The sequence below is a fragment of the Rhinoraja longicauda genome, chromosome 32 (genome assembly GCF_053455715.1).
Source record: "Rhinoraja longicauda isolate Sanriku21f chromosome 32, sRhiLon1.1, whole genome shotgun sequence".
NCBI lineage: Eukaryota > Metazoa > Chordata > Chondrichthyes > Rajiformes > Arhynchobatidae > Rhinoraja > Rhinoraja longicauda.
Window position 1 is genome coordinate 27,477,007 of NC_135984.1, and position 27,283 is coordinate 27,504,289.

Here is a 27,283-nt window from a genome sequence, read left to right on the forward strand (position 1 = left end):
ATCTACCCTAGTTCCACCTGCCTACTTTTGGCCCACATCCCTCTAAACCTGTCCTATCCATGTACCTGTCAAATTGTTTCTTAAACGTTGCAATAGTACATGCCCCAACTACTTCCTCCAGCAGTGTGTTCCATACACCCACCACCCTTTGTCTAAAAAAGTTACCTCTCCGGTTCCTATTAAATCTTTCCCCCCCTCACCTTAAACCTATGTCCTCTGGTGCACAATTCCCCTACTCTCGGCAAAAGATTCTGTGCATCTACACGATCTTTTCCTCTCATGATTTTGTATACTTTGTATTGTTTGCTCTGACTGAGAGTGTAGCTATTGTCCTGTGTTTTACGGTTTGTTCCTTGGTGTCTCAGTGTCAATGCTCTCTGGGTCTGTGTGGCATGGTCATTCATGTATCTCTGGGTCTGTGTGGCATGGTCATTCATGGGTGTACCGTTTACTCTCAATACACGTTACTCTGGGAAAATGCAGCACATTTTCTCCTTTACAATGAAGTCAACTAAAGCAACTGTGTCACTGAAGCAAAGGTGGCGCAGCGATAGAGTTGCTGTCTTACAGCGAATGCAGCGCCAGGAGATCCGGGTTTGATCCCGACTAAAGGTGCTGCTTGTACAGACTTTGTACGTTTTCCCCGTGACTTGTGAGGGTTTTCTCCGAGATCGGTTTCCTCCCACACTCCAAAGACGTACAGGTTTGTAGGTAAATTGGCTTGGTAAAAGTAAAATGTACAAATTGTCCCTAGTGGGTGTAGGACAGTGTTAATTTTGGGGACGCTGGGCAGTGGGCCTGTTTCCGCGCTGTATCTCTAAACTAAACTGAAGCAATTGTGGAACTCTCTCTGGCTTGCATAATTACCAAAGTCAATTCATCCACTGTAAAATAATGAGTTATGATCAGCATGCTGTCACATAAACACGCACAGATGAATGATCCATCTCATGTTGTGCTGGTAAAGTGGTGAACGATGGCCAGAGCAAGTGGATTCCACCACTAATGTCACAGACGTATGTGGGCATTAGTGAGAGTTAACACATGCTCAGCCACCCTCTTCAAACTGTGTTGAGGAGCACCCTTGGTTTGGACGGGACTGAGGACGCCAGCATGATGGCTGCAGGGAATAGAGACGTAGATTGTGTCCATGTCAGCCTGCAGTGAGGCATCGTTTCCCTGAACAAAGAAAGCACAAATCCACAGCCAGGCAAGTGCTGGGCCAATGATGATCTGATTGCCATGCTATGGAGTTGCGTAAAATCACTGCCAATACAATCATTCAACCATTAACCCCTGATTGTTGCTTTTGACACACTCACTGTGAAAGTACTTACTGAGAACTTCTCGTATAATTGGTAGGTGAGCAGTGGGTTCGGTAATTCTCTGAAGTAGAGCTTGCACAAGGAGCCCACACAATGGATGTCCTGCAGGTAGAGATCCTTTGTCAAATCAGGAATCTGCTCAGAGTCAAACTCGTGTCTGTGGGAGAAGTCCAAAAAGCATAGACAGAAAGAGAATCAGCAGCTGATATTTCACTTACTTTTACTTTCACACAGAACTCAAGAAGTGTGCAAATGTAATTACTCGTGCCAGCCAAAGGCACTTCAGCAGTGCAACGGCCTCAGGAACTTGCAAATGAATGCAAACTCAGTGATGTGCAAACAAATGTGAACTCAGAAGTGTGCTGATGGGTGTGAACTGGTGATGTGCACTGACAAGTGAAAGCTGGAGAAGTGTGTTGATATGTGTGAGCTGGGAACACATGCTGCTGAGTGTGAACCGGGGAACCATGCTGAGTGCACTGATGAGTGTGAGCTGGGGAAGTGCACTGATGAGTGTGAGCTGGGGACGTGCACTGATGAGTGTGAGCTGGGGACGTGCTGATGAGTGTGAGCTGGGGAAATGCACTGATGAGTGTGAGCTGGGGACGTGCTGATGAGTGTGAGCTGGGGAAATGCACTGATGAGTGTGAGCTGGGGACATGCTGATGAGTGTGAACTGGGGAAGTGCATGGACGAGTGTGAGCTGGGGAAGTGTACTGATAAGTGTGAGCTGGGGACGTGCTGATGAGTGTGATCTCTGGCACGGCTGCAGCATTTCTGAAGTGCCTCAGACTGTTGCTGGTAAATATACCGCCAAGCCACTTCTGTGCAAAGACTACTTTTTCCTGAAGCTAACCCTCTATCCAATGGTTCAATGGTTCTGGTCCAATCCAGGGATATAATTGGAGAATCATTGCTCATATTTCGCTTGGGCAGCTTACAGCCCAGTGGTGTGAATATTGATTTCTCTAACTTCAAGTAACCCCGGCATTCCCTCTCTCTCCATCCCTTCCCCACCCAAGTCACACCAGCTTCTCGTTTTTACCCAACAAACAACTAACAATGGCTCTTTCCTTATTCATCGTTACTTTTTGCATATCTTTCATTCTTTGTTCTTTATCTCTCTACATCATTGTCTATATCTCTCGTTTATGGTCACGTGCACTGAGGTACAGTGAAAAGCTGTTGTGTGCTATAGAGTCAGCAGAAAGACAATACATGATTACAATCGAGTCATTTACAGTGTACATGATAAGGGAATAACGTTCAGTGCAAGGTAAAGCCAGCAAAGTCCGATCAACAATGATGACATATACATCCTGCATCAAAACTGTACATATTCCAAAAGCGGTCTTATCAAAACGCTATTTAATTGGAGTGCAACTTCTTTATCCTTAAAGTCCAAACCTTTTGTAACAAAGTATAACCATAGCATTTGCTCTCCCAATGTCAAGCTACATCATTGTGCACAAGGACATCCAGCCTGTTTGAGAAGCATCATTCTCCAGCCCCCTGTTCTTTAATAAGCTGTTTGCATTTGTTTCTTCCTACTGAAATGGAAGACTCAGTACACCGATGAGCCAAAACATTATGACCACTGACAGGTGAAGTGAATAACATTGACTATCTTGTTACAATGGCACCTGTCAAGGGGTGGGATATATTAGGCAGCAAGTGAACAGTCAGTTCTTGCCTGTCAGTCAGTCAGTCAGTCTGAAGAAGGGTCTCGACCCGAAACGTCACCCATTCCTTCTCTCCCGAGAAGCTGCCTGACCTGCTGAGTTATTCCAGCATTTTGTGAATAAGTCAGTTCTTGAAGTTGATGTGCTGGATGCAGGAGAAATGGGCAGGAGTAAAGACCTGAGCGACTTTGACAAGGACCAAATTGTTATGGCCAGACGACTGGGTCAGAGCATCTCTGAAACGGCAAGGCTTGTGGGGTGCTCCCGGTCAACAGTGGTGAGTACCGACCTACAGTGGTCCGAGGAGGGACAAACCACAAACCAGTGACAGGGTGTTGGGCGCCCAAGACTCATCGATGCGCGAGGACAGTGATGGCACCAGGATGCACTGTGGGAAGACAAGAAGCCGGTGGAGGGAGCGTGATGCTCTGGGCAATATTCTGCTGGGAAACCCTGGGTCCGGCCATTCATGTGGACGTCAATTTAACAAATGTCACATCCCTTCATGGCAATGGTATTCCCTGATGGCAGTGGCCTCTTTCAGCAGGATAATGCGGCCTGCCACACTGCACACATTGTTCGGGAATGGTTTGAGGAACATGATGAAGTGTTCATGGTGTTGCCCTGGCCTCCAAATTCTCCAGACCTCAATCCGATTGAGCATCTGTGGGATGTGCTGGATCGACAAGTCCGATCCACGGCGGCTCCACCTCGCAACGTACAGGACTTGAAGGATCTGCTGCTGATGTTTCGGTGCCAGACACCATAGGACACCTTCAGGGGTCTTGTAGAGTTCATGCCTTGGCAGGTCGGAGCTGTTTTGGCGGCACACGGAGGACCAACAGCATATTAGGCAGGTGGTCATAATGTTTTGGCTCATCAGTGTATATCTCCACATGATATTCCATCTGTCCACATCCTGTTCAGTTCCGAGCACTGTCAAATTCCCATTCATACCATTTTGTTTCCTCGGCACTCATTATCCCCGTTCAGCTTTGCATCAATGGACAACAGAGACATATTTCACTTGGTCAAATAAGTCACTGAAATAAATCATAATAGCTTGGACCATAGCACATTATGCTTGGGTTTGGTAACCTGGGAAAGACTCATTTACAGGGCCAAGATGAAATTGTGGCTAAGCTATGAACAAGATAATCAGAATTCTAGACAAGTAATACTGACCTTTTATTCATAGCGGTAATTTTCAGGTCAGCTGGCATTTTAGATTCTAAGTCGCAGGGTCAGAAGAACAGCTTAAACTACTTATCTTTGTTATACTTCTAAAATACATTTTGCATTCTAATAGTGGTGTTGGCTCCTGGCCCCAGTGGAGAAGCTGCTACTCTTCTTCCTCGTTCATCGGTCAACGTCCTTCAGTGGGCACCAGGGAAAGCTCAGGGCAGCACTGACCCAGGGTGTAGGGAGGCAACCTTGCTCCCTCTCTCACGTGAGCTCACGTAAACGCCTGGGGTCGGTTGACTCCTTGAAACCATTACAAATTGTCCGTCAAACTCACAATTTTTCCCATTTCTCTGATAGTTGCTGACCACTGACCTGGATCCATGTAAACTATTCCCTTCACATACTCCACTTTCATACCAGCACTGATGTTTCTCTTTCACTCCTTTCCCAAGCAGGCGTTTGGAGTGGACACACAATGTGTTGGTGCGAGTGTATGTTAGAAAGGTTGAAATGTGATAACATGATGACCCAGGCCAAAATATTGGACGAGAAGTTGATTCTTGTCAAATCCACAGTTTCTACAATTTCGGAAGGACCTTACACATTAATTTCCATTCATCATTAAGTGTTAACCAATCTGTAATTCCACACCGGGGTGGCACAGTGGCACAACGGCAGCATTGCTGCCTTACATGACCAGCGATCAGAGTTCGATCCTGACTCCAGGTACTGCCTGTTTAGTTTGTGCATTCCCCCTCCGACTGTCTGGGTTTTCACCGGATGCTCCGGTTTCTTCCCACATTCTAAAGATGTGCAGTTTTGTAGGTTAATTGGCTTCTGTAAATTGCCCCTAGTGTGTAAGATACAACCAGTGTATGGGTGACCATTGATTGGCGCAGATTTGGTGGGCCGAAGAATCGGTTTCCATGTTGTATCTCTAAACATAAACTAAACCCGATGAGCCTAATTTCATGCAGTAACTTGAATGGTATTTTATAAAATAACGTTTTAAATTCCATGCACACTGCATTTTAGTTTGCTTTAGTTCAGAGACACAGTGTGGAAACAGGCCCTTCAGCCCACCATGTCCCAACTGACCAGCGATCACCGCAAATTAACACTACTCCACACCCACACACTAGGGACAATGTTTTACATTTCTACAATGATACCAAGCCAATTAACCTACAAACCTGTACATCTTTGGAGTGTGGGAGGAAACCGAAGATCTCTGAGAAAACCCATGCAGGTCAGAGGGAGAACGTACTCTGTACAGACAAGCACTCATAGTCAGGATGGAACCCAGGTCTCTGGCGCTGTAAGGCTGCAATTCTAGCGCTACGCCAATGTGCTGCCCAAACAGTTAATTCCATCTTCTGAATGCTAAAACGATTTGTCAAATAAAATGTTCCTTCAATTTATGTAGATTGAATTTGTTCGATCATTTCATGCTTTGTCAAGTGCTCTGTAACATAAAACAGTACAGGATAGGAACAGGCCCTTCGGTCCATCATGTCTGTGCTGACCACAATGCCAATTTAAATTGCTCGTCCGCCTGCATATGGTCTCTATCCCTCCATTCCCTGCCTGTTCATACTTTTGTCCAAATGCCTTAAATGGTGCTATTGCATGTTTCCACCACATCCCCAGGCAGCATGTTCCAGGCAGTCTCCTCAGTCTCCTATGCACCAGTTGTCCAATCTATCCTTATAGCTAATACTCTCTAATCCAGGCAGCACCCTGGCGAACCTCTTCTGTACCCTCTCTAAAACTGCCATACTCTCCCTTCAATGGAGCGACCAGAACTGCACACAAAACCTAATAAACCAGTCTGAAGAAAGATCTCGACCCGAAACATCACCCATTCCTTCTCTACAGAGAAGCTGCCTGTCCCACTGAATTACTCCAGCATTTTGTGTCTATTCACAATACTCCAAATGTGACTTAACCAAAGTTTTATACAACTGGTAACATGACATCCTGATCTTTACACTCACACTCCAACCAATGAAGACAAGGTGAGAAAAAACTTTTTCACCCAGAGAATTGTGAATTTGTGGAATTCTCTGCCACCGAGGGCAATGGAAGCCAAATCACTGGATGAATTTAAGAGAGAGTTAGATAGAGCTCTAGGGGCTAGTGGAATCAAGGGATATGGGGAGAAGGCAGGCATGGGTTATTGATTGTCGACGATCAGCCATGATCACAATGAATGGCGGTGCTGGCTCGAAGGGCCGAATGGCCTCCTCCTGCACCTATTTTCTATGTTTCTATGTCTATGTTTCTATAAGCATGCCATACATCTTTAACACTCTATCTACTTGCCTTGCCACTTTCAGGGAGCTACAGATTTGCATCACGAGATCCCTCTGTGGAATCATGCTCCTGGATATCCTGCCCTTTCAATGTTCCAATGTTACAATACTCCTAACCACAGTTTCCAGCCTTTTCTTCTCCTGTTGATGTAAGGTTAACCAGGCTAATGTTCTCGGTTTCCTTACTCCCATGAAGAGTTTAGCTTTGCTTCCTTCTGTCTATGTGGACCACCCAAAATCTAAGAATTCATCATCTCTCTGGCTGCCTCTTTCAAAACCAGGGTGATCAGCTAGCAAGTCCAGGAAACGTGTTGGATTTTAGTCAAGTTTCTGCAGCAGTTTTTTTTAGCGGATGCAATGGTGCCAGGTGCAGTGAGAGTAAGAAATTATAATTTCCCTTAGGTCAAACTGAACTTTTTATAAACTTGATGGAGACGGAACGTGGTGACTGTGCGTGCTGTTCCAGAAGAGGAGCTATTGTATTCATGGTTTGACTGGGGGACATGCAGAACTAGCTTTTCACTGTACCCCTGACAATAATAAACTAAACTAATTTATTTGAATTCCTCTTTCTCACACATTGCTTGTATCCTTCTATTTACAGAAGGCACAACTTATTTTTGTAACGGCTTTTCTATTTGTCCATTCCACTTCCTACTTCAAGATTCACCTGTAAGGAAATAATTTTGCTCATCTATTCTTTCTAGCATTCAAAGGAAGCTTTTGCAATCTTTGGTGTAGGAAAATAACTGCAGATGTTGGTACAAATCGAAGGTATCACAAAATGCTGGAGTAACTCAGCAGGTCAGGCAGCATCTCAGGAGAGAAGGAATGGGTGATGTTTCGGGTCGAGATCCTTCTTCAGACATCTTTGCAATCTTTGGTGCTTTTGTGTGTTCTGCTGGTTTACTTGGTTTAGATTTTCTCTTTCCCAATGTCTTAGCATACTTTATTAAATTCTAAAATTTCCCCAATGCTTAGGCTCACTAATCTTTATGGCAAGATTCTAAGCCTTTCTCTTCCAAACTAGTTCCACGGGTTATCCCTGGGTTCCAGCACATTTTGTCCCTGGCGACTGTAACACGAATAGTTCCCATTGAAAATGCAGTCATAACCGCGATTCCACATGGCAGAAGAATCCTGCAGCCTCCACACTGCTGATCATGCAAATGCTCGTTTGTACGTACCAGCCAGGCGTTAGGAAGCTGGGGAGGACCTGTACTTTATCTATATACTATATACTATATACTAAAACTCTTGTTTGTTTGCTCCTAAACTACAGCCAAAACGGTAAATGAGAGCGCAGCAATTTTAGGCTCACCTTACTCACTGTCGTTTGTTGTTTTTGTTTGGTGCTAATGGAAGTTTCATTGAAATCAGTGTTATATTTTTAAAGTTATTCACATTTTAAAGTTTAAATCTATCTCCTTGGGAGGGAGGGCAGAGGGTCAAAGGGGAGGGAGGAGAAGGGGGTTGAGGGGGATGGGGGGAGGGGAAGGGGTGGAGGGGTAGGGGAGGGAGGGGGAACGAGGGGGTGGGGAGGGAGGAGGGGAAGGTGCTGCACCAGTGCAGAAGAGGTTTGGGCCCAACGGGTCCACTTGCTCTATTTATTGTTAACCATGATTTAACCACTTCTTGCATGCGTTTCAAATCTTAAAGTGGTGTATATTTTTTGTTTGAAATATACGTCATTTGTTTACCAATATGTTTTAATCTAATTTAATATCTTTAGTCCCCGATTTTCTGAAGTGTTTTGTTTTCTTATTTTGGAATTGATAAATTCTGCCTCAATATTAAATTTCAAGATATTTTGAATACCCTTTCCCAGAACTCCTTCACTACAAAATTCCCAATTCATCACCACACCAAATAATATTAAATTGTGACATAACCAGGTCCCTAATTAGTTCCTTGAAAATATAAGCTAAAGGAGCTGGAGTAAGCCAGTATTGTCCCAGCCATTCAATAAGAACAAGGCTGATCTATCCTTGATCTCAACACCACTGGTCCCCTCTTCAGCCTGACGGTGCAAGAGAGAGGGCAAAGCTTGACCTACTCTTTGGAGAAAGGGCAGGACAAGTGATTGAGATGTAGTGGGTGAGTGCTTTAGGAACAGTGACCACAGTTCTATTAGTTTTAAAACAGTTATGGAAAAGGACAAAACTGGTCCTTCAAGAGAGAGTTAGGCTTAGCTCTTAGCGCTAATGGAATCAAGGGATATGGGGAAAAAGCAGGAACGGGGTACTGATTTTAGATGATCAGCCATGATCATATTGAATGGCGGTGCAGGCTCGAAGGGCCGAATGGCCCACTCCTGCACCTATTTTTCTATGTTTCTACAAGTTAAAGTTTGAAATTGGGGCAAGGCCATCTTTGATGGTTTTAGATAGGAACTTGCAGAAGAAGATTGTAGTGTTCTTGGCAGGCAAAGGGACATCCGGAAAGTGGGATGCTTTTAAAAATGTGAGTTTAAGGTACGCATGTTGCTGTTAGTGAAAGAATGAGGAAACCTAGAAGACGAGAGAAATTGATGTTCCGGTCAAGAAAAAGGAGGCATGGGTCAGGTTTAGACAGATGGGATTATGTGTATGCCTGGAGGAGTACAGGAGATGGGCAAAGTCCTCAATGAATATTTCTCCTCTGTTTTTACCGTAGAGAAAGACATGAAGACCAGGAAACTTGGGAAAGTTAATGACAATGTCTTGTGGACAGTCCGTACTACAACCAAGTTGTTGCTGGCCATCCTAAGGAGTATGAAGGCAGATAAATCCTCCGGGCCTGATCAGGTATATCAAATGACACTCTGCAAAGCTAGAGAAAAAATTACAGGAGCCCTGGCTAAGATACTGTAAGCCCTGGCTTAGATCACTGTTAGACATGGGTGAGGTGATAGACAGACATCACTGGAACACCAGATTTTGCAGGAAGACCTCAGAAGTATATACAATTATGAGAAGCATAGATAAGGTAGACAGTCAAAACTTTTTTCCGAGAACATAAAAATCAAATACTAGAGGTCTTTGTTTTAAGGTTGGAGAGCCAAACATTAACTGATATATGCGGGGCAAGTATTATTTTCTACACAGAAGGTGGTGAGTGCCTAGAACCTATGATGGAGGTGGTGGTTGAGGCAAATAAAACAGTACATTTAAAAGACTTTTGGATAGGCACATGGATATGCAGGGAATGGAGGAATATGGATTATGTACAAGCAGATAAGAGTTGGTCTTGGCAGCATGTTCAGCCGAAGGGCCTGTTCTTGATCTGTACTGTTCTATATTCTATGGATAAAGTGAAGGAAGATGGAGCTTGGAAAATGTAGTGCCTCTATTTAAGAAGGGCGGCAAAGTAAAAATCTGGGAACTATAGACCAGTGAGCCTAATATCTGTAATAAGAATATTACTGGAGAAGATTCTGAAAGATAAGATATCCGTGTATTTGGAAGACAGGGGTAGATTTGAGATAATCGGCATGGTTTTGTGTGTGGGAAGTCGTGGCTCACAGATTTGATTTAGTCATTTGAAGAAGCAATCAAGAAGGTTGATGAGGGCAGAACTGTCCACATAATCTATATCAACCAGCAAGGCCTTTAAGGATCGCTTGGCAGGCTAATCAGGAAGGTTAGATCGCATGGGATCCTGAGAGATCTACCTCACTGGATACAGAATTTGTTTCTTGTTGGGAAACAAAGGGTGATAGTGGAAGGTTTAGTTTTCAGACTGTAGACCTGTGGAGTGATGTGACTCAAGAGATCTGAGCGAGCGAGGCCTATTGCTGTTTCGGACTGTAGACCTGTGGAGTGATGTGCCTCAAGAGATCTGAGCGAGCGAGGCCTATTGCTGTTTCCCATCTATATTAATGATTTGAATGATAATGTACAAGGCATATTTGCAGATGACACTATATAGATGGTATTGTACATAGTGAAGATGGTTATCATGAATTATAGTGAGATTTTAATCAGCTGGGCAAGTGGGAGAAGGAATAGCAAATAGACATTAATTCAGATAAATGTGAGGATATGTCTTTTATAAAGTCAAACAGGGCAGGACCCTCAAGTGAACATTAGATACCTGGGGAGTGTTGTAGAGCAGAGGGATCTAGGAGTACAGGTACATTGTTCCCGAAAAGTGGATTGAAGGTAGATAGGGCGGGCGATAAACTAAATTTACATTTAAAAGTCATTTGTACAGGTACATGTATAGAAACAGTTTCAAGATATTTGGGTCTAACTTAAATGTGGCATCATGGTCAGGGTGGACATGTTTCTGTGCTGTATGCTGTATTCCGTGAAGTGCCACAGATCATTTTCTTTATCAAAGAAATTATAACGACAGGCAGATGTTGTTAGTATAAAAGCTGGAACTCCAAAAAGTGGCACAAATGAACAATGTTCCCCCTTTTCCCTGATGACAGACACAAAATGTTGGAGTAGCTAAGCAGGACAGGCAGCATCCTTCGCTCCAGAGATGCTGCCTGACCTGCTGAGTCACTCCAGCGTTTTGTGTCTATCTTCGGTGTAAACCAGCATCTGCAGTTTCTTCCTGCACATCCTCTCTTTTCCCCGTCAGACTTTGGCCTTGTAATGCAACAGTGGTGTGTGTACTGCAGCAGGCAGGCAATGTGCTGTGGTGAAATCTAGGCAGCTCAGCTATCCTAAAACTGGAGATAAATCAACAGGAATCTTTAAGGCATTTCTGAGTGAAATAAAAATAAATCATACTTAAGAAGCACAGTAGCACTGGGCAGAGGCAACATAGATTAATTAAAGGGAAGACATTTTTGCTTTCCGAGGACGTATCTCGTAGAATAGTTAAGTATAAACTGACGTGGTATATTTGGACTAATGTACCCAAAAGTCTTCAATAATGTGCCACACAGGAGATTATCAAACAAAATTAGAGCACAGGGATGTACGGTAATATTATAGCACGGATGGAGGATTAGGAACGGACAGAGTTGGAATATATTTATAAATGGTGATAGATTTAAAAGGTGCCTTTGCACATAAATCACAGTTAAGTATGCAGGTTCAGTGAGCAATTGGGAAGGCACACAGTATGTTGGCTTTTGTTGTGAAACATATGTACAAGAATTGCACCAAATATATAGAATTTTATTGAGACAACGATGTCATTAAGTTGGAAAGGGTGGAAAGACGTACAGGTATGTAGGTTAATTGGCTGGGTAAATGTAAAAATTGTCCCTAGTGGGTGTAGGATAGTGTTAATGTTACGGGGATCGCTGGGCGGCACGGACTTGGTGGGCCGAAAAAGGCCTGTTTCCGGCTGTATAGATATGATATGATATGATATGATAAAGCAGATTCCCCATGTTACCCGAGCATGCACCCGACCTTGAGTCTCAGGGAGGTTTTTTAGTAACTTGTCAGTTTCTTCGTTGAACAAAATTAAGGCGCATGTTGCAATCAAAAGCGACGGAACAATCGCTTGGATAGGCTGGGACTTTTTTCTTTGGAGTGTAAAACACATTGAGTGGAGTGTAAGTGTGTACACAAAGTGAACACACTTTGGAGTGTAAAACCTCTTTGAGGCGTACAAGATCATGAGGCACACGGATAAGGTGAACACTCACTCTTTTTCCTAGGGTAGAGGAATTAAAAGCTAGAGGGCTCAAGATGAGAGATTTAAGAGGAACCTCAGGTGGAACCTTGTGGGATTACTGCACAAATGTGGTGTTCATGTAAAAGATCACTCGAGTTCTTGGGGAAGGGGCTGATTGTCCTGCTCCTGCTGTCCTATTCTCCTCCCATTTCAGGTTTTTCTCCCACCACAAGGGGTTGTACAAGCACCAGGAAGATAACAGGATACCAGCACCAGAGAGCAGCATCTAACCCTCGACAATAAGGCCACTCCCACATTCCTTTCGATACGATTGAACTTTATTTATCCCAGGAGGGAAATTGATCTGCCAAGTCATGAAAACACAAAACACAAGAAACAAAATTAAAGTGACGAGTGGAAAGGGTTGGAGATGTGCAAAGATTTGGGGGGGGGGGGTTGGAGGGAGCCCCACGACAGAAGGGGAAGGAGTTGTACAGTTTGATAGCCACATGGAAGAAGGATCTCCTGTGGTGTTCTGTGCTGCATCTTGGTGGGACCAGTCTGTTGCTGAAGGTGCTCCTCAGGTTGACCAGTGTGTCATGGAGGGGGTGAGCTGTATTGTTCAGGATGCTCCGCAGTTTGAGGAGCATCTTCCCCTCTAAGACCACCTCCCATGAATCCAACTCCACCCCAAGGCAGAGCCAACCTCCTGACGAGCTTATTAATCCTATTGGTGTCTGCAGCCTTCGCCCTGTTGCCCTAGCACACGGCAGCAAAGAAGTTGGCACTGGCTACCACCAATTGGTAGAACATCCACAGCATCTTACTATGGACGTTGAAGGAGTGGAGCCTTCTCAAAAAGTACAGCTGGCTCTGTCCCTTCCACTCCCCAGTTTGAAGTCCCTCCTATACCAGGACACTGTTTTTTGTTTGTTCATCTAATCTGCAAACCTTGTCCACAACCTCACAAATCGCAAAGAACTCAGACATCATGGGCAGGGTTACAGATAAACGCTCCACAGCACCGGACGTAGGTTTACCTGCCAAATGCCTCGACACACCTTCTTGTCGTAACTACTGGGCTGCAAGCCTTCACTTCTGCCTGACTGCTCGACTGAATCTCAACGACACATCACAATACATGGCACAAGTTGCTAAATGGGACCACGGGGAGTAACAGGGTCACCATTGGGCAGAATAAGGTTCAGAGCCTGCATGAAAATGGCCTTGTCTTTCAGCTGCTCAACAACAGCAAGGCTGCCAATGATTCAGTTTATAGTTACCTTTTGTAGTTTAATACAGGGGTCCGATTTAATATTACCAGGGGATCACAAGCACAGTAAGTTTCACAGCAAAGATGCTAGCACTGAAATTACTACGGGAAAAGAAGACAGAAACTAGAAAAAATACCCAACAGGCCATTCAGCCCATCATGTTTATGCCAGTCAAAACAAAACTAGCTAGACAAATCCCACCTTCCAGAAATAGATCCGTAGCTGTGCAGATACCAGTACGGCAAGAACTTCCCCAAGCCGAAGAGTCTAGCTGCCTCCACCACCCTTTCAGACAGCGAGGTCCAGACTCCACCATCCACTGGATGAGAACATTTCCCCTCATCTCCCCTTTGATTCTTTCACCAATTACTTAAATCTTTCTCCCTGGTATTTGACTTCCACCAGCACTCAGATTTGAAGATCAGTTCGAGAGCTAGTTACTGTCCAGCGTCTCCTGAACAGCCTGCTGCGTGTGTGTACATGCAAACCACGAGACATAATCAGCACTATTTTATCTGTACTGTGAGAACTTTTCAAAAGCAGCAGCTGGATGGAGTGAGCTGGTGCTTGGTTCCGGATGAACCATAAGATTGTTTTACTGATTGGTGACACTCCACAATTCATCTTGTTGCTGGCAGGGTTTAGCTGTATTTACAGCTGCAAATTATCTTGGTGGAGAAGGGGGCGGGAGGTGGGGACGGATGAGAAGCTGAAAATGCTTGAATAGTCTCCAGTCTTTTAATGCAAATCGGGGTTGAATCAATGTACACTCAGAAAGGGAGTGTGGAGGATCACCCGAGTGACCGGTGCTCTGAGTTGAGCACTGCCAGTGAGAGCACACTCCTGGAATGCACGCTGCAGATGCACCATCTGTTCTTGAGCCTGGCCTTACTCAAGCCTCCAAACACGGACCACAACTCCTGCAGCTGGAGACACTTCCTGCACCTGCGGGCGGCCGGCTCTCCGTGTGGGACACTTCCTGCATTTATGCCTTAAAACATTCAATAAAATCATTCAAACCTATGGTCCATATCTATCCTCATGGCACTACCAAGTCTGGAACTCATTAAATGAAGAAACTACAGAAGAAACAATTTTTGAAATAAACCATACTCTGATTTAAGAATAAAAAATGTAAAAGCAGATTACATTTCTATCGCTCCTTTATAAAGTGCAAACAGCAAAATGTCGCATGATGAGAGGGGAAAGATTTAATAGGAACCTGACAGGTAACCGTTTCCACACGGAGATTGGTGTGGAAACGAATTGTGGAAAGAGCTGCCAGAGGAAGTAGTTGAGACAGAACAATAACAACATTTAAAAGACACCTAGACAGCTTCATGGATAGGAAAGGTTTATAGGGAAATGGGTCAAAAGTGGGCAAATTGGACCAGCGTAGATGGGGCACCTCGGTCGGCATGGGCGTTGGACTGAAATGCCTGTTTCCAAGATATATGACCCTATGCTTCAGCGAAGCACTGTTCAAACGTAATTTCACATTAAGTCACACAAGGGGATCAAGTAACCACAGATATTTTTAACATGGAAGTCCATTTGACCTATTATACAATGGTAGACGGGACAGTGCTATCCAGCGTTATCCAATTTTCCACCTTCTGCCTTGTAATCTTATTGATTATGATATTTTAGAGCATGGCAAAATATTCTTTAAATGCTTTGTGGGGTTTGCCTCTATCGCAATACCCTAACAATTTCCCACACCACCAACTGTGTTTGAAAGTAACTATTCTGATCTACTGGTTCCTAAATCTCCCCTGTATCCTCTTTGCTTACACTTTGCCCTCTCAACCAAATTAGTCCCCAACCCTACATAGACACAAAAGCTTGAGCAGCTCAGCGGATCACAGCGTCTCTGGAGAAAAGCAATAGGTGATGTTTCGGGCGAGACCCTTCTTCAGACTGAGAAAGGGAAACGAGATATACATACGGTGATGTAGAGATATAGAACAAATTAATGAAAGATATGTAAAAATGCAAGGGTTATACTTGAAGTTAGAGAAATCAATATTCATACCACTGGGCTGTAAGCTGCCCAAGCGAAATATGAGATGCTGTTCCTCCAATTTACATTTGGCCTCACAACCATGTTTTGTATCACTAGGAAACCTATCAACATGGCTAAAACACTGATATATACTACAATAAAAAACACAGAATCTCAATCCATAGAGGGGCAGATAATCAAAAGTTGATAGGGATATTTCAGCAACATAATAAATTAGACCCTTAACACACAGAATTGATCCTCTTGCTCTGCTAAAGATAGAGCAGTGTAACTGTAGTCTCACTGACAATGACCAGTGGCCACAGTGATCTTTCCACTCTCTCGTGCAGAGAGCATTGATTTTACTGAAATTGAATGAAAGCTCTGGAGACAAATAAAACATTTCAAGCTCGCTTCCAATTGGCCCATTTAAATAATTTACAGCTGTAAATTTAGCTAAACTAGCCAGAAAAAGGATCTGTCTTCACACAGGGGCAGCTCCATCATGTTATTGATGTTTGACGCATCTGTAATGTGTTTTGATCTTCTCGAGCACAGTGGGATCGAAGCACTAACTTTTGCCACTATGCAGATAAAATACAATCACATATCTCACCGATTCTCTTTCAAACACTAACATAACCGCACGCTTCAGCCCACTCTGCCCACACAGCACATTACACTATCTACTATCATTCCAATTACGCATCCTTGTATGATCTGGCAAATCTAATACTTGTCTTGATATTCAACAATGGCATGATGTCTTTGCCCCCACCACCTCTTCAGGTAGTGCGTTCCAGACTGCATCCACATTTTGTGTGAAAAAACTCCCCCTCCCACCCCCAGATCAGCCTCTATCCACTCTCCTTAAATCTGTGCTCTGTTGAGTCTGCTCGACACCCTCTAACACATCTGGAATGGTGACTAGAACTGCACATAATAATCCAGGTGTGCCTTATCAGTGTTAAATAAAGAATTTGTCAGAATTAAATTGAATATGCCTTTGCTCTACCGAACTTTTTACCTGATAATAATAATATATTCCTTTATTCGTCCCACACCGGGGAAATTTACAGATCTATATCACACCTTAAGCAACCTTCCTCACCATCTACACCATCATCTGGAAACATACTTAGCTTACTCCATATCTTCATATTTAAGTTGTCAAACATCACGGTTCCAGCATGCTCCTTGAGGTAAACCACTGGTCACAGAGTTACACTCAGAAAAGACAATTTTGAATTCAATTTGCCAGCTTATTACAGATGTTTATATATTTATCCTGTAGTTTCCTGCACTCCCTCCTCTCTTTTTAAACAAAGTTATATTTGCCATGGTCTACTCTAATATAACCTTTTCTGAGGCTTTGGAATTTTGGAACATTAACACTCAAACAACGACCTCACTAGCCACTCCTATTAATTCCCAAAAAGGTTGCCCAGACTTGTCAGCCTGCTGATACATCTAATTCCTCAGCACCACTTCCTTCGTGATTCCAATTTTCCCAATTTCCTCCCTCTCTTTCAATTCTCAATTTATAGCTGTTGCTATGATGTTATTTGTGCCCTCCGTTGTGAAGACTGATGCAAATAGCCGTTTAGGGCAGCACAGTGGCGCAACAGTAGAGTTGTTGCCTTACAGCGCCAGAGACCCAGGGTCGACCCCTTGCTACGGGTGCTTGCCTGTACGGAGTTTGTACGTTCTTCCCAGGACCTGCATGGGTTTTCTCCGAGATCTTCGGTTCCCTCCCACACCTCGTAGACGTACAGGTTTGTAGGTTAATGGGCTGGGTATAAATGTAAATTGTCCCTAGTGTGTGTAGGAATGTCTTAATGTATGGGGATCGCTAGTTGGTGTCTGTTTCCGAGGGGCCTGTTTCCGTGCTTTATCTCTAAACTGAACTAAATTCATCTGCTATTTCCATGTTGCCCACTATTTGTGCTGTAGACTCGCTTTCTGCAGGGTCAACAGTTATTTTGAATACTTTAAAAAATAATACAGTAAACACTTATGATCTGTTTTTCTTAAATATCTGCAGTTTTGTAGAGTCCACAATCTCTGAATGTTCCAAAGCATTACATTTTAAATAGACAAGTTATTATACAAGTAATGAACCCAAACAGCATCATAACTTCGGAATCTAATCCTACTTTTTCTGAAAAAGACTACAAAACAGATTTTTCAGTATTTTCCAAGCACAGAATATAACAATTATGTAACACTTAGAGAACTCAATGAGGCATGCACCAGAAATAACCTTGGGTCAGGCTACGAGGGAACAGAAAACCCAGACTTGTATATCCTCACTCCTATCTTTCCCTCTTCTCCCTTTTCAGCACGAGGGCCCTGCTCCCTCTGGGACCTGGTTCAGTCTTCCATCTCCAGCACACACTCCTGTTCACATAGCACCATGCTGTGCAAACCATTCTTTCACTTCTTCCATTCCCATCATTCAAAGCCTCAAGCACTTCCTGAGGTGACAAAACGGGGACAGAGTTGCTGCTTTGTGGAACCTTCTCTTCAATGAGTAAGCTTGACGCTGAGCTCATTGTCGGTCTCTCTGCCCAGCCATGTTCCAAAGTATCTCAATGCAAACTTGCAATGCACCACCTTGTCTTTTGCCCTGGTTCAGGATAAACATGATGCCAATTCTTATCTGCCTGCACATAATGTATATCCCTCCATTCCCTGCCTATCGAAAAATATTTTAAATGTCACTATCGTATCTGCCTCAAACACCACCTCCAGCCACACATTCCAGCCACTCACCACCGTTTGTGTAAAGAAACCTGGCCCACACATCTCCTTTAAACTTTGCCCCTCTCATTTTAAACCAATGGCCTGGAAAAAAGGGTCTGACTGTCTACCCGATCTATGCCTCTTGTAATTTTATGTATTTCTATCAGGTCTTCCTGCAACCTCTGGTGTTCCCGAGTAAATCAACCACGTCTGTCCAACCTCTCCCTGTAGTTAATAACCCCCAATCCATTCTGATAAATAGGCATCATCACCATCATCTCCCTTGCCTGCCAGCTTGCCCTGCATCTGAATAGTTTATCTTTAAATAATTCCCCCATTGTTTATTAATTCTGTCCATCTCTAAATGGATGCAGTTCAACTAGTCTGGTTATGGCGTACAGGATGTTATTTTACGTTCCATTAATGCTTTTCCGTGAAAATTGAGTACTCGTGCCAAAGATATTTTAGTCTGCAAAGGAGCAAGCAGTGGACATGGTTCTCAGCTATAAAACAGATACAGTGCAGAAGAAAGCATTTGGCCCATTAAATCTCTATCCACTCCTCCCAGAGCAATCCGTCAGTCTTATTTCTTGCATTTCCTCACCAGGCCTGAAACTTACTTCCCCTCGTGTCTATCCAATTCTCCTTCCAAAGCCCTGAAGGCTTAGATGAAAGTGGCCCATGGGAAGCTCAGTGCCTCTTTCATACAAAGCATTTCTTTACTGCTAAATAACTCGAAGGCCTTCATAAATTTCAGATGCGCTATGATTCCCCTTTCCTCAGAATCTCTCCTACTCTTCGTCACGGGAAAGCTGGTAGCCAACCTGCTTATTTACACATGCAGCCTCTCAAATACAATTCCTATCATGCCCTAATCAGCATGACTACATTTCTCTGAATGTGCTTCTGTTCTCCCATTATCAATCCCTGTCAGAATCAGGTGGAAAAGCAACAAAGTAAAGCCTACTCTCTGGCCCAGGATCCTGCACATCTTAAGACGAAAATCAAAGCTGAAGATTTCAAACATCAACCACTTGGGATATATCATCACACTGCATAAGGGGGGCACACCCTCAGGCATTAGGGACCTTCTTGACTGCTGCTCTCCTGAATTCACAGGAAAGAGGGGGAGTCAGCAGATGGATGGAGAGTTAGGATCCAAAGAGAACTATCTGATTTGAAAGATTTACTAAGAACATAGAACAGGAGCGGGCCTTTCAGCCCACAATGTTTGTGCAGAACAAGGTGCCAAGTGAAGCTGATCTCATCTGCCTGTACATGATCCATATCCCTCTTGTTTCCTTCACTTCCATCTCCCTATCCAAAAGCATCTTAACCGCCACTATTGTATCTGCTTCCATCATCACCACTGGCAATGCATTCCAGGCCCCCTCCACCCTCTCTGTGAAAAACCTGCCCTGCACATCTCTGTTAAACTATCCCCCTCTCATTTTATAGCTATGCTGTCTAGTTTAGTTTAGTTTAGAGATACAGCCCAGAACAGACCCTTCGGCAAGTCTGCACCAACCAGCGATCCCCTCACATTATCACTACCCTACACGTGCTCGGGACAGTTTTACATTTACACCAAGCCAATTAACCTACAACCCTGTATGTCTTTGGAGCGTGGGAGGAAACCGAAGATCTCGGAGGAAACCCACACAGGTCACGGGGAGAATGAACAAACCCCGTACAGTCAGCACCTGTAGTCAGGATTGAAACTGGGTCTCTGGCGCTGTAAGGCAGTCTCTCTTCTGCTTCGCGGTAGACATTTAGTGTTGGACATTTCCATTCTGCGAGAAAGGTTTTGACCGTCCACCCTATCTATGGCTTTCATAATTTTGTATCAAGTCTCCCCTCAACCTCTGACATTCCAGAGAAAACAATGCAGTCTAGCCAACCTCTCGCTGCAGCTGAAACCCTCTAACCCAGGCAGCATTCTGGCAAACCTCCTCTGCACCCTCTCCCTGTATCTAATGCCCTCTAATCCAGGCAGCATTCTGGCAAACCTCCTCTGCACCCTTTCCCTGTATCTAATGCCCTCTAACCCACGAAGCATTCTAGTAAACCTCCTCTGCACCCTCTCCCTGTATCAAATGCCCTCTAATCCAGGCAGCATTCTGGCAAACCTCCTCTGCTCTCTTTCCAAAGCCTCCACATCTTTCCTGGAATTCTGCAACCAGAATTGTATGCAATACTCCAAATGCGGCCTAGCCAAAGTCCTCGATGGGTCTTGTCATTACTGAAGGGGACTAGCCCCCAAAACAAGCATAAGCTAAAGACAGCTGCAATACAGGCCTGGCAGAGCATCACCAGAGAAGACACCCAGCAACTGGTGATGTCCATGAATCGCAGACGTCAAGCAGTCATTGCATGCAAAGGATATGCAACAAAATACTAAACATGACTACTTTCATTTACATGACATTGCTGTGTCCCAAACATTATGGTGTCCTGAAATGGGGGGACCATGTTTCAACATTGCTGTAATTTCTATATGGTGAAACCAAAATGTATAAAAATGGCCTTTATTAAAATCTGATAAGGTGCACTTTAACCACATGTGATTTTTTGTATTACAAATCTCAAATTGTGGAGTACAGAGGCAAATAAATAAATGACGGGTCTTTGACCCAAATATTATGGAGGGCACGGTATATCTCTCGTTTCCCTTTCCCCTGACTTTGTGTCTATCTTTGGTTTGGTTTAAACAAGCATCTACAGTTCCTTCCTATAACTTCCTGCAGTTCCTTCCTACACACCTGACCGGACGACAGAAAACCATGATTGACTACAGTGGCAACAGCTCAGCAACAGGCAGAGACAGTGAGCTCCCACTTACAGCATTCTTTGCCAACAAAGCCTGTGTAAAAACCTTGTAGGATTTTGTACTGCAGGTTATTCTTCCCCTTGCTCATGCCACCTATGTGACATCCCTCTATACACCAACGGGTTATGCTTCGAGGAAACTTTGTGTTAAGGAGAAATTATTAAATTGAGTTTTTCCACCAGTAGTTTCACTGTCAAAAAACAAAATCAGAATTGTTTTCAGAACTCATTTGCAAAGAGAGAAACCAGTTAATGTTTCGGGACAGGGACCCTTCCTCACAACTGGTTCAGGTAAAGGATTACTGACCCAAACCATTACCTGCTCTCTCTTTCCACAGATGCTGCTTAGAGTAGCTAAGAGTCAGAGAGCCATACAATGTGGGAACAGGCCCTTCGATCCAACTTGCCCACACAAACCAACATGTCCCCTGAAGAATAGTGCTTCCAGCATTTCTGTTTTTGTTGCGGATTCCAGCATCTGCAGTTTCATTTGTTTTCCTTCTAAGTCAAAAATTTGATTGTGTTCCAGAGATCGAGAGTGACAGCCAACTAAAACAACTAAACACTAATGTGAAGTAAATGTACTGTTTTATCTCAAGTAAAATGATAAGAAAACACACATAATGTATTCTTTTGGGGTATTCACCAAGTGAAACAGACAATATTAATCTCTATTCCAGCACTTTCTCTCCGTCCCCCTCACTAGTTCTCACCAGCCCTCCTCCTGTGAATAATATATTGGCATGGATAAACGAATAGCTAACTAATGGAAAACAGATAGTTGGAATAAATGGGTCATTTTCAGATTGGCAATCGGTTACTAGTGAGGGAACACAGGGATCAGTGCTGGGGCCTCAACTATTTACAATCTAGATAAATGACAGATGAAAGGACTGAATGTACTGTGGCCAGATCTGCTGATGATACAAAGATAGGTAGATTGGCAATTTGAGAGGAGCATATAGAAACCCTCCGAAGGGATACTCGGAGGTTAAGTGAGTGGGTGTACTTGGCAGATGAAGTACAAAGTGGGAAAATGTGACGTTATTCACTTTAGAAGAGTAATGAAATTATTATTTAAATGGAGCAAGACTACAAAATGTTTTCGGGAAAAAAGGGAAGTGGGGAGAGGAAAAGTGAAGTCAGTGCATGAAACACAAAGCATGCAGACACAGCTAATAATTACACAAGAGACTAATAGCATGATGGTCTTTATTTGTCAGGGTTAAAGAGGAGTCAATGCAATTTTACAAGGCATTGTTGAGGCCAGACCTGGGGTACCGCACCTGTTTTGGCCTGCGTCATTTCCATGTACTTCATACTCTTTGTGTCAAAAGGTCCGGTCTCATCAATACCCTGTAAAGTTGCATTTAATCTTCCCTACTTTTAAGCATTCAAATCTGAACACAACGAGGCCAACCTTGACTGGAAAAAGACATGATCATAGCACAGTCTAAGAATAAAGGGGAGGCCATTTAAAACTGAGGAGAGAAGAACCTTTTTCACTCAGAGAGTTGTGAATTTGTGGAATTCTCCGCCACAGAAGGCAGTGAAAACCAATTCACTGGATAAATTTTAAAGAGTTAGATAGAGCTCTAGGTCTAGTGGAATCAAGGGATATGGGGAGAAGGCAGGCACAGGTTACTGATTGTAGATGATGAGCCATGATCACAATGAATAGCGGTGGTGCTGGCTTGAAGGGCCAAATGGCTTCCTCCTGCACCTATGTTCTACATTTCTGTGCCTAAAACAAAATCCCTTCGTTTTTCCATGTGCAGAAGTCTGGTGGAACGTCAGAGAATCTAATAGACCGTCCTTTACTTGTGTTTCATATGTTTGCAGCCGACTGTTGAAGGATGCATGGGTTCCTGGAGCAATTTGCAAACAGGGTAGGAAATGCAGGATACTCCTTAAAGGTCTGTACAATTGTCAACCCAGACAAACAGTATTTTAAATATATTACGGTCATTTAAAGAAAAAGGGTGAGTGGGTATTTCTTTAAACAAGTCATGAATCAGGCTCATCGCCTGATCTGTCGTAACCACTCTCATTTTGACTTTTGTCTCTCACTCTTTGCCTTTCCTCTCCCCAGCTCTGCTTTGACCACTGTAAATCCTCCACTCTCCCCCCAGTTCTGAGGAAGGGTCCTGACTGAAAACATTATAGTTTCTCTTTCCACGGATGCCGCTTGACTGGCTGAGTTCTCTTTTTGTTATCTGCAGAACACGAGCCAGCGACATTTTGGAACACTCTCCACGTAGCTGATTGAGTACAGCTCCCACAGTACTGAGTAAATGTCACATTTTCTAGGACAAAGCGGTCCTTTTATTTCCATCTCATCCATCACTTAAACCAGTGGCACATTATGTGCCATCTACAAAATTCACTGCAGTTATTCACCTAGACTGATCAATTTACGACCACTATCTCGAAGGAGAACAAGAGCAGTGAGTACAAGAGAACACCATCCCTCCAAGTTACACACCATCCTGATCTGCAAATATATCCCTGCTCTTTCATCAGTGCAGGATCCTAGATACCCCAACCGCAGCATTGAGGGAACATATTAGGAAGCCAATACTGCATGCAGCACTCAATGGTTTCTCACCAGTTTTCTTTAGCAGCATATCCACATGAGTGCCTCATGCAATAAAGGATAAAGATGTAATACAAAACCAACTGTTCTGCCATACACTCTGTCTTTCCAGTATAGCAACTTACCGTAGCTTCTGAATATTGGATGCAATTCCTGAAAGTCGATAAATACCGTCCACCACTCCATATTTCTCAATAAATTCTGTGCAGCTTTTAAGTACCTGGGGGACTGAAGAGAAGGGAAAGCTCATCACAAACTCAAAAAAGTAAACAGTAAAGTAACCAACTGGTACAAGGCAAGGGATAATATCCTTAACTACCATCAGATGACCAACAGGTAAATTGTCAATTGCCTTTGGTGTGGATTTATGCAACATTTCTGGAAAAGCCCAGTTTGGGAAGGGTGCACATACCAGGCATTTTCAGACAGGCATTTTTTGTCAATTTCAGTTATTGATGTGTTGTGGCATCTCATCAGCTTAACTAGAACTCTGCTGCATTCTAATCTGGTAACTGCTGGCAGTCTGTTGTCCACAAGCCTGCCTCTGCAGAAATACTATCAGACATTTTTCTTGAGGAAGACGGATGAATAGAATTCAACTGGAAACGTACAAAATCATATGAAGAAACACTGTGTAAACTGCCTGGATTTTCCATCAAGCATCAATATAGACAATAGACAATAGGTGCAGGAGTAGGTCATTCGGCCCTTCGAGCTAGCACCGCCATTCAATGTGATCATGGCTGATCATTCTCAATCAGTACCCCGTTCCTGCCTTCTCCCCATTCCCCCTGACTTCGCTATCCTTAAGAGCTCTATCTAGCTCTCTCTTGAATGCATTCAGAGAATTGGCCTCCACTGCCTTCTGAGGCAGAGAATTCCACAGATTTACAACTCTCTGACTGAAAAAGTTTTTCCTCATCTCCGTTCTAAATGGCTTACCCCTTATTCTTAAACTGTGGCCCCTTGTTCTGGACTCCCCCAACATTGGGAACATGTTTCCTGCCTCTAACGTGTGCAACCCCTTAATAATCTTATACGTTTCGATAAGATCCCCTCTCATCCTTCTAAATTCCAGTGTATACAAGCCTAGTCGCTCCAGTCTTTCAACATATGACAGTCCCGCCATTCCGGGAATTAACCTAGTAAACCTACGCTGCACGCCCTCAATAGCAAGATATCCTTCCTCAAATTTGGAGACCAAACTGCACACAGTACTCCAGGTGCGGTCTCACTAGGGCCCTGTACAACCGCAGAAGGACCTCTTTGCTCCTATACTCGACTCCTCTTGTTATGAAGGCCAACATTCCATTGGTTTTCTTCACTGCCAGCTGTACCTGCATGCTTCCCTTCAGTGACTGATGCACTAGGACACTAGATCTCATTGTACGTCCCCTTTTCCTAACTTGACACCATTCAGATAGTACTCTGCCTTCCTATTCTTACCACCAAAGTGGATAACCTCACACTTATCCACATTAAACAGCAACTGCCATGCATCCGCCCACTCACACAACCTGTCCAAGTCACCCTGCAACCTCAAAGCATCTTCCTCACAGTTCCAATCAGGGCCAATATCATTATTTGTATTATTCACAAAATGCTGGAGTAACTCAGCAGGTCAGGCAGCATCTCGGGAGAGAAGCCAAGATCAGATCAGCAGGCAGAGCAAGCTTGTACATCTGAGTTCTGTGCCCATTCCATATGCTTTGTCATCAATGAATGCCACTAAGGTGAACTCCATGACCTGCCCCTCACCTGAGTCACTGGCTCTTTCGCACCCATGCTAACCTCCCAATACCAGCCAGGCAAAACTTTTAAGGACAGAAATGTGCAGTGTTGGATGTAACCAATGCCTTAGTCGCAAGTAGGATAGTGACTACTGTAGTAACCAGTCCAGCACAACCTTTGAGGAAGCTATTTCTCGACATAAGAATTCATGTTGGGCTGATTTTATTTCACACAGAGCTCTATCTAACGCTCTCTTAAATTCATCCAGTGATTTGGCCTCCACTGCCCTCTGTGGTAGAGAATTCCACAAATTCACAACTCTCTGGGTGAAAAAGTTTCCTCTCACCTCAGTTTTAAACCTTAGTTATTCTTAGACTGTGGTCCCTGGTTCTGGACTCCCCCAACATTGGGAACATTTTTCCTGCATCTATTTTGTCTAATCTCTATAAGATCCCCTCTCATCCTTCTAAACTCCAGTGAATACAAGCCTAGTCTTTCCAATCTTTCCTCATATGACAGTCTCTCCATCCCAGGGAATTGTGCAGGTGGGCAAAAAGATCAGTATGGATATAGTGATATGAGGGGCCATCTCTGTGCTGAATAACTGCATTTACAGTAAAGATATATACAGCAGCATTTTATATATTTCTCTTTTTACATATAAATCTCAATTGGTGTAATAGTGTTAGAATCTTGAACCACTAACTTGCCCAGCACAGCATTTGAACCCTTGTCCCAGCCAAACAGCAGAACAATACAATCAGATACCACTGGAAGAACCCATTCCTAAATTGTGTTCAGCTTTGGTCACCTTGTTATAAGAAAAATGTTGAGCTGGCAAGGGTGCAATGAAGGTTTATGAGGATGTTGCCAGGACTCGAGCGTCTGAGCTAGAGGGAGAGGTTGAGCAAGCTAGGGCACAGGATGATGAGGGGTGATCTGATAGAAGTGTAGAAGATCATGAGAGGAATAGATTGGGTAAATGCACAGTCTTTTATCCAGAGTAGGGGAATCAAGAACCCGAGGACGTAGGTTTAAGGTGAGAGGGGGAAAGATTTAATAGGAACTTGAGGGGCAACTTTTTTTTACACAAAGGGTGGGAGGTATATGGAACAAACTGCCAGAGGAGGTAGCCGAGGAAGGTACTGTCACAATGTTTATGAAACATTTAGATAGGTAGGTGGATAGGATAGGTTTGGAGGGATATGGGCCAAACGCGGACAGGTGCGACTAGTGTAGATGAGGCATGTTCGTTGGTGTGGGCAAGTTGGACAGAAGAGGCTGATTCCACGCTGCATGATTCCAAATTCACATCAGCAATGAGCTGGAAATCTGTTCATAAAACCTCCAAACATTACCCATGCTGAGCAACACCTGACTTGTATTCACATCCCCTGGCTGAATGCAGGAAGGCAGGAAATTCATCTCACCATTTATCCATGAAATTTTCATTCACTCTAGAATTATTTTTCTACATGAAACGCCCTCCAAAATGATGTTGATTTGCACAAAATGCAAAAGTATTCTGCAGGGAAAATAATTCTTCAGCTTCGATGTTTGAGAGGTGGACACTGCAAGGTTAACTGGATTGAAAGTTACTTTGCTGAAGAGTTCCCGACCTGAAACGTCACCTATCCATGTCCTCCAGAGATGCTGCCTGAGCCGCTGAGTTACCCTGGCACTTTGTGTTCTTGCTTTGCCTTGTCTGGATTTGGTGCCTTGGTTGACACACGGTGATCTATTCAGTTTTTTCATGATCTGCTTCAATGCAGCAGTAATGGTACAACTGAAGGCTTTGTAAGGTATTAATAGTCAACGGATATGTGGTGGCTGTGAACCTGGAGTCGCATGTGGGCCAGACATCCCACATCCAGACATCCAGAAGTCAGATATCCTCCCCTTAATGAACCAGATGGGCTTTCAGTCATTTCCGTGGTCATTATTATTCAGAATATATTTGTTTTCTAAAATCCCGATTAATATCTAAATTTAAAGTCCAGAACTACCGTGGTGGGAGCTGAACTCATGACT

The 27,283-nt window shown here is 43.7% G+C and overlaps 1 protein-coding gene across 3 annotated transcripts in view; it reads right to left on the bottom strand.

Annotated features, from left to right (window-relative positions):
• arhgap32b (Rho GTPase activating protein 32b) overlaps positions 1-27,283 on the bottom strand; it is a 415,224-nt gene that overhangs the window by 37,526 nt on the left and 350,415 nt on the right. For all 3 annotated transcript variants that reach the window (XM_078426922.1, XM_078426925.1, XM_078426924.1), the window contains 2 exons: positions 23,647-23,749; positions 1,338-1,482 (listed from right to left, as the gene is read on the bottom strand). In XM_078426922.1, the coding sequence (XP_078283048.1) occupies positions 1,338-1,482; positions 23,647-23,749 (248 nt within the window). The remainder of the gene's footprint in view (positions 1-1,337; positions 1,483-23,646; positions 23,750-27,283) is intronic.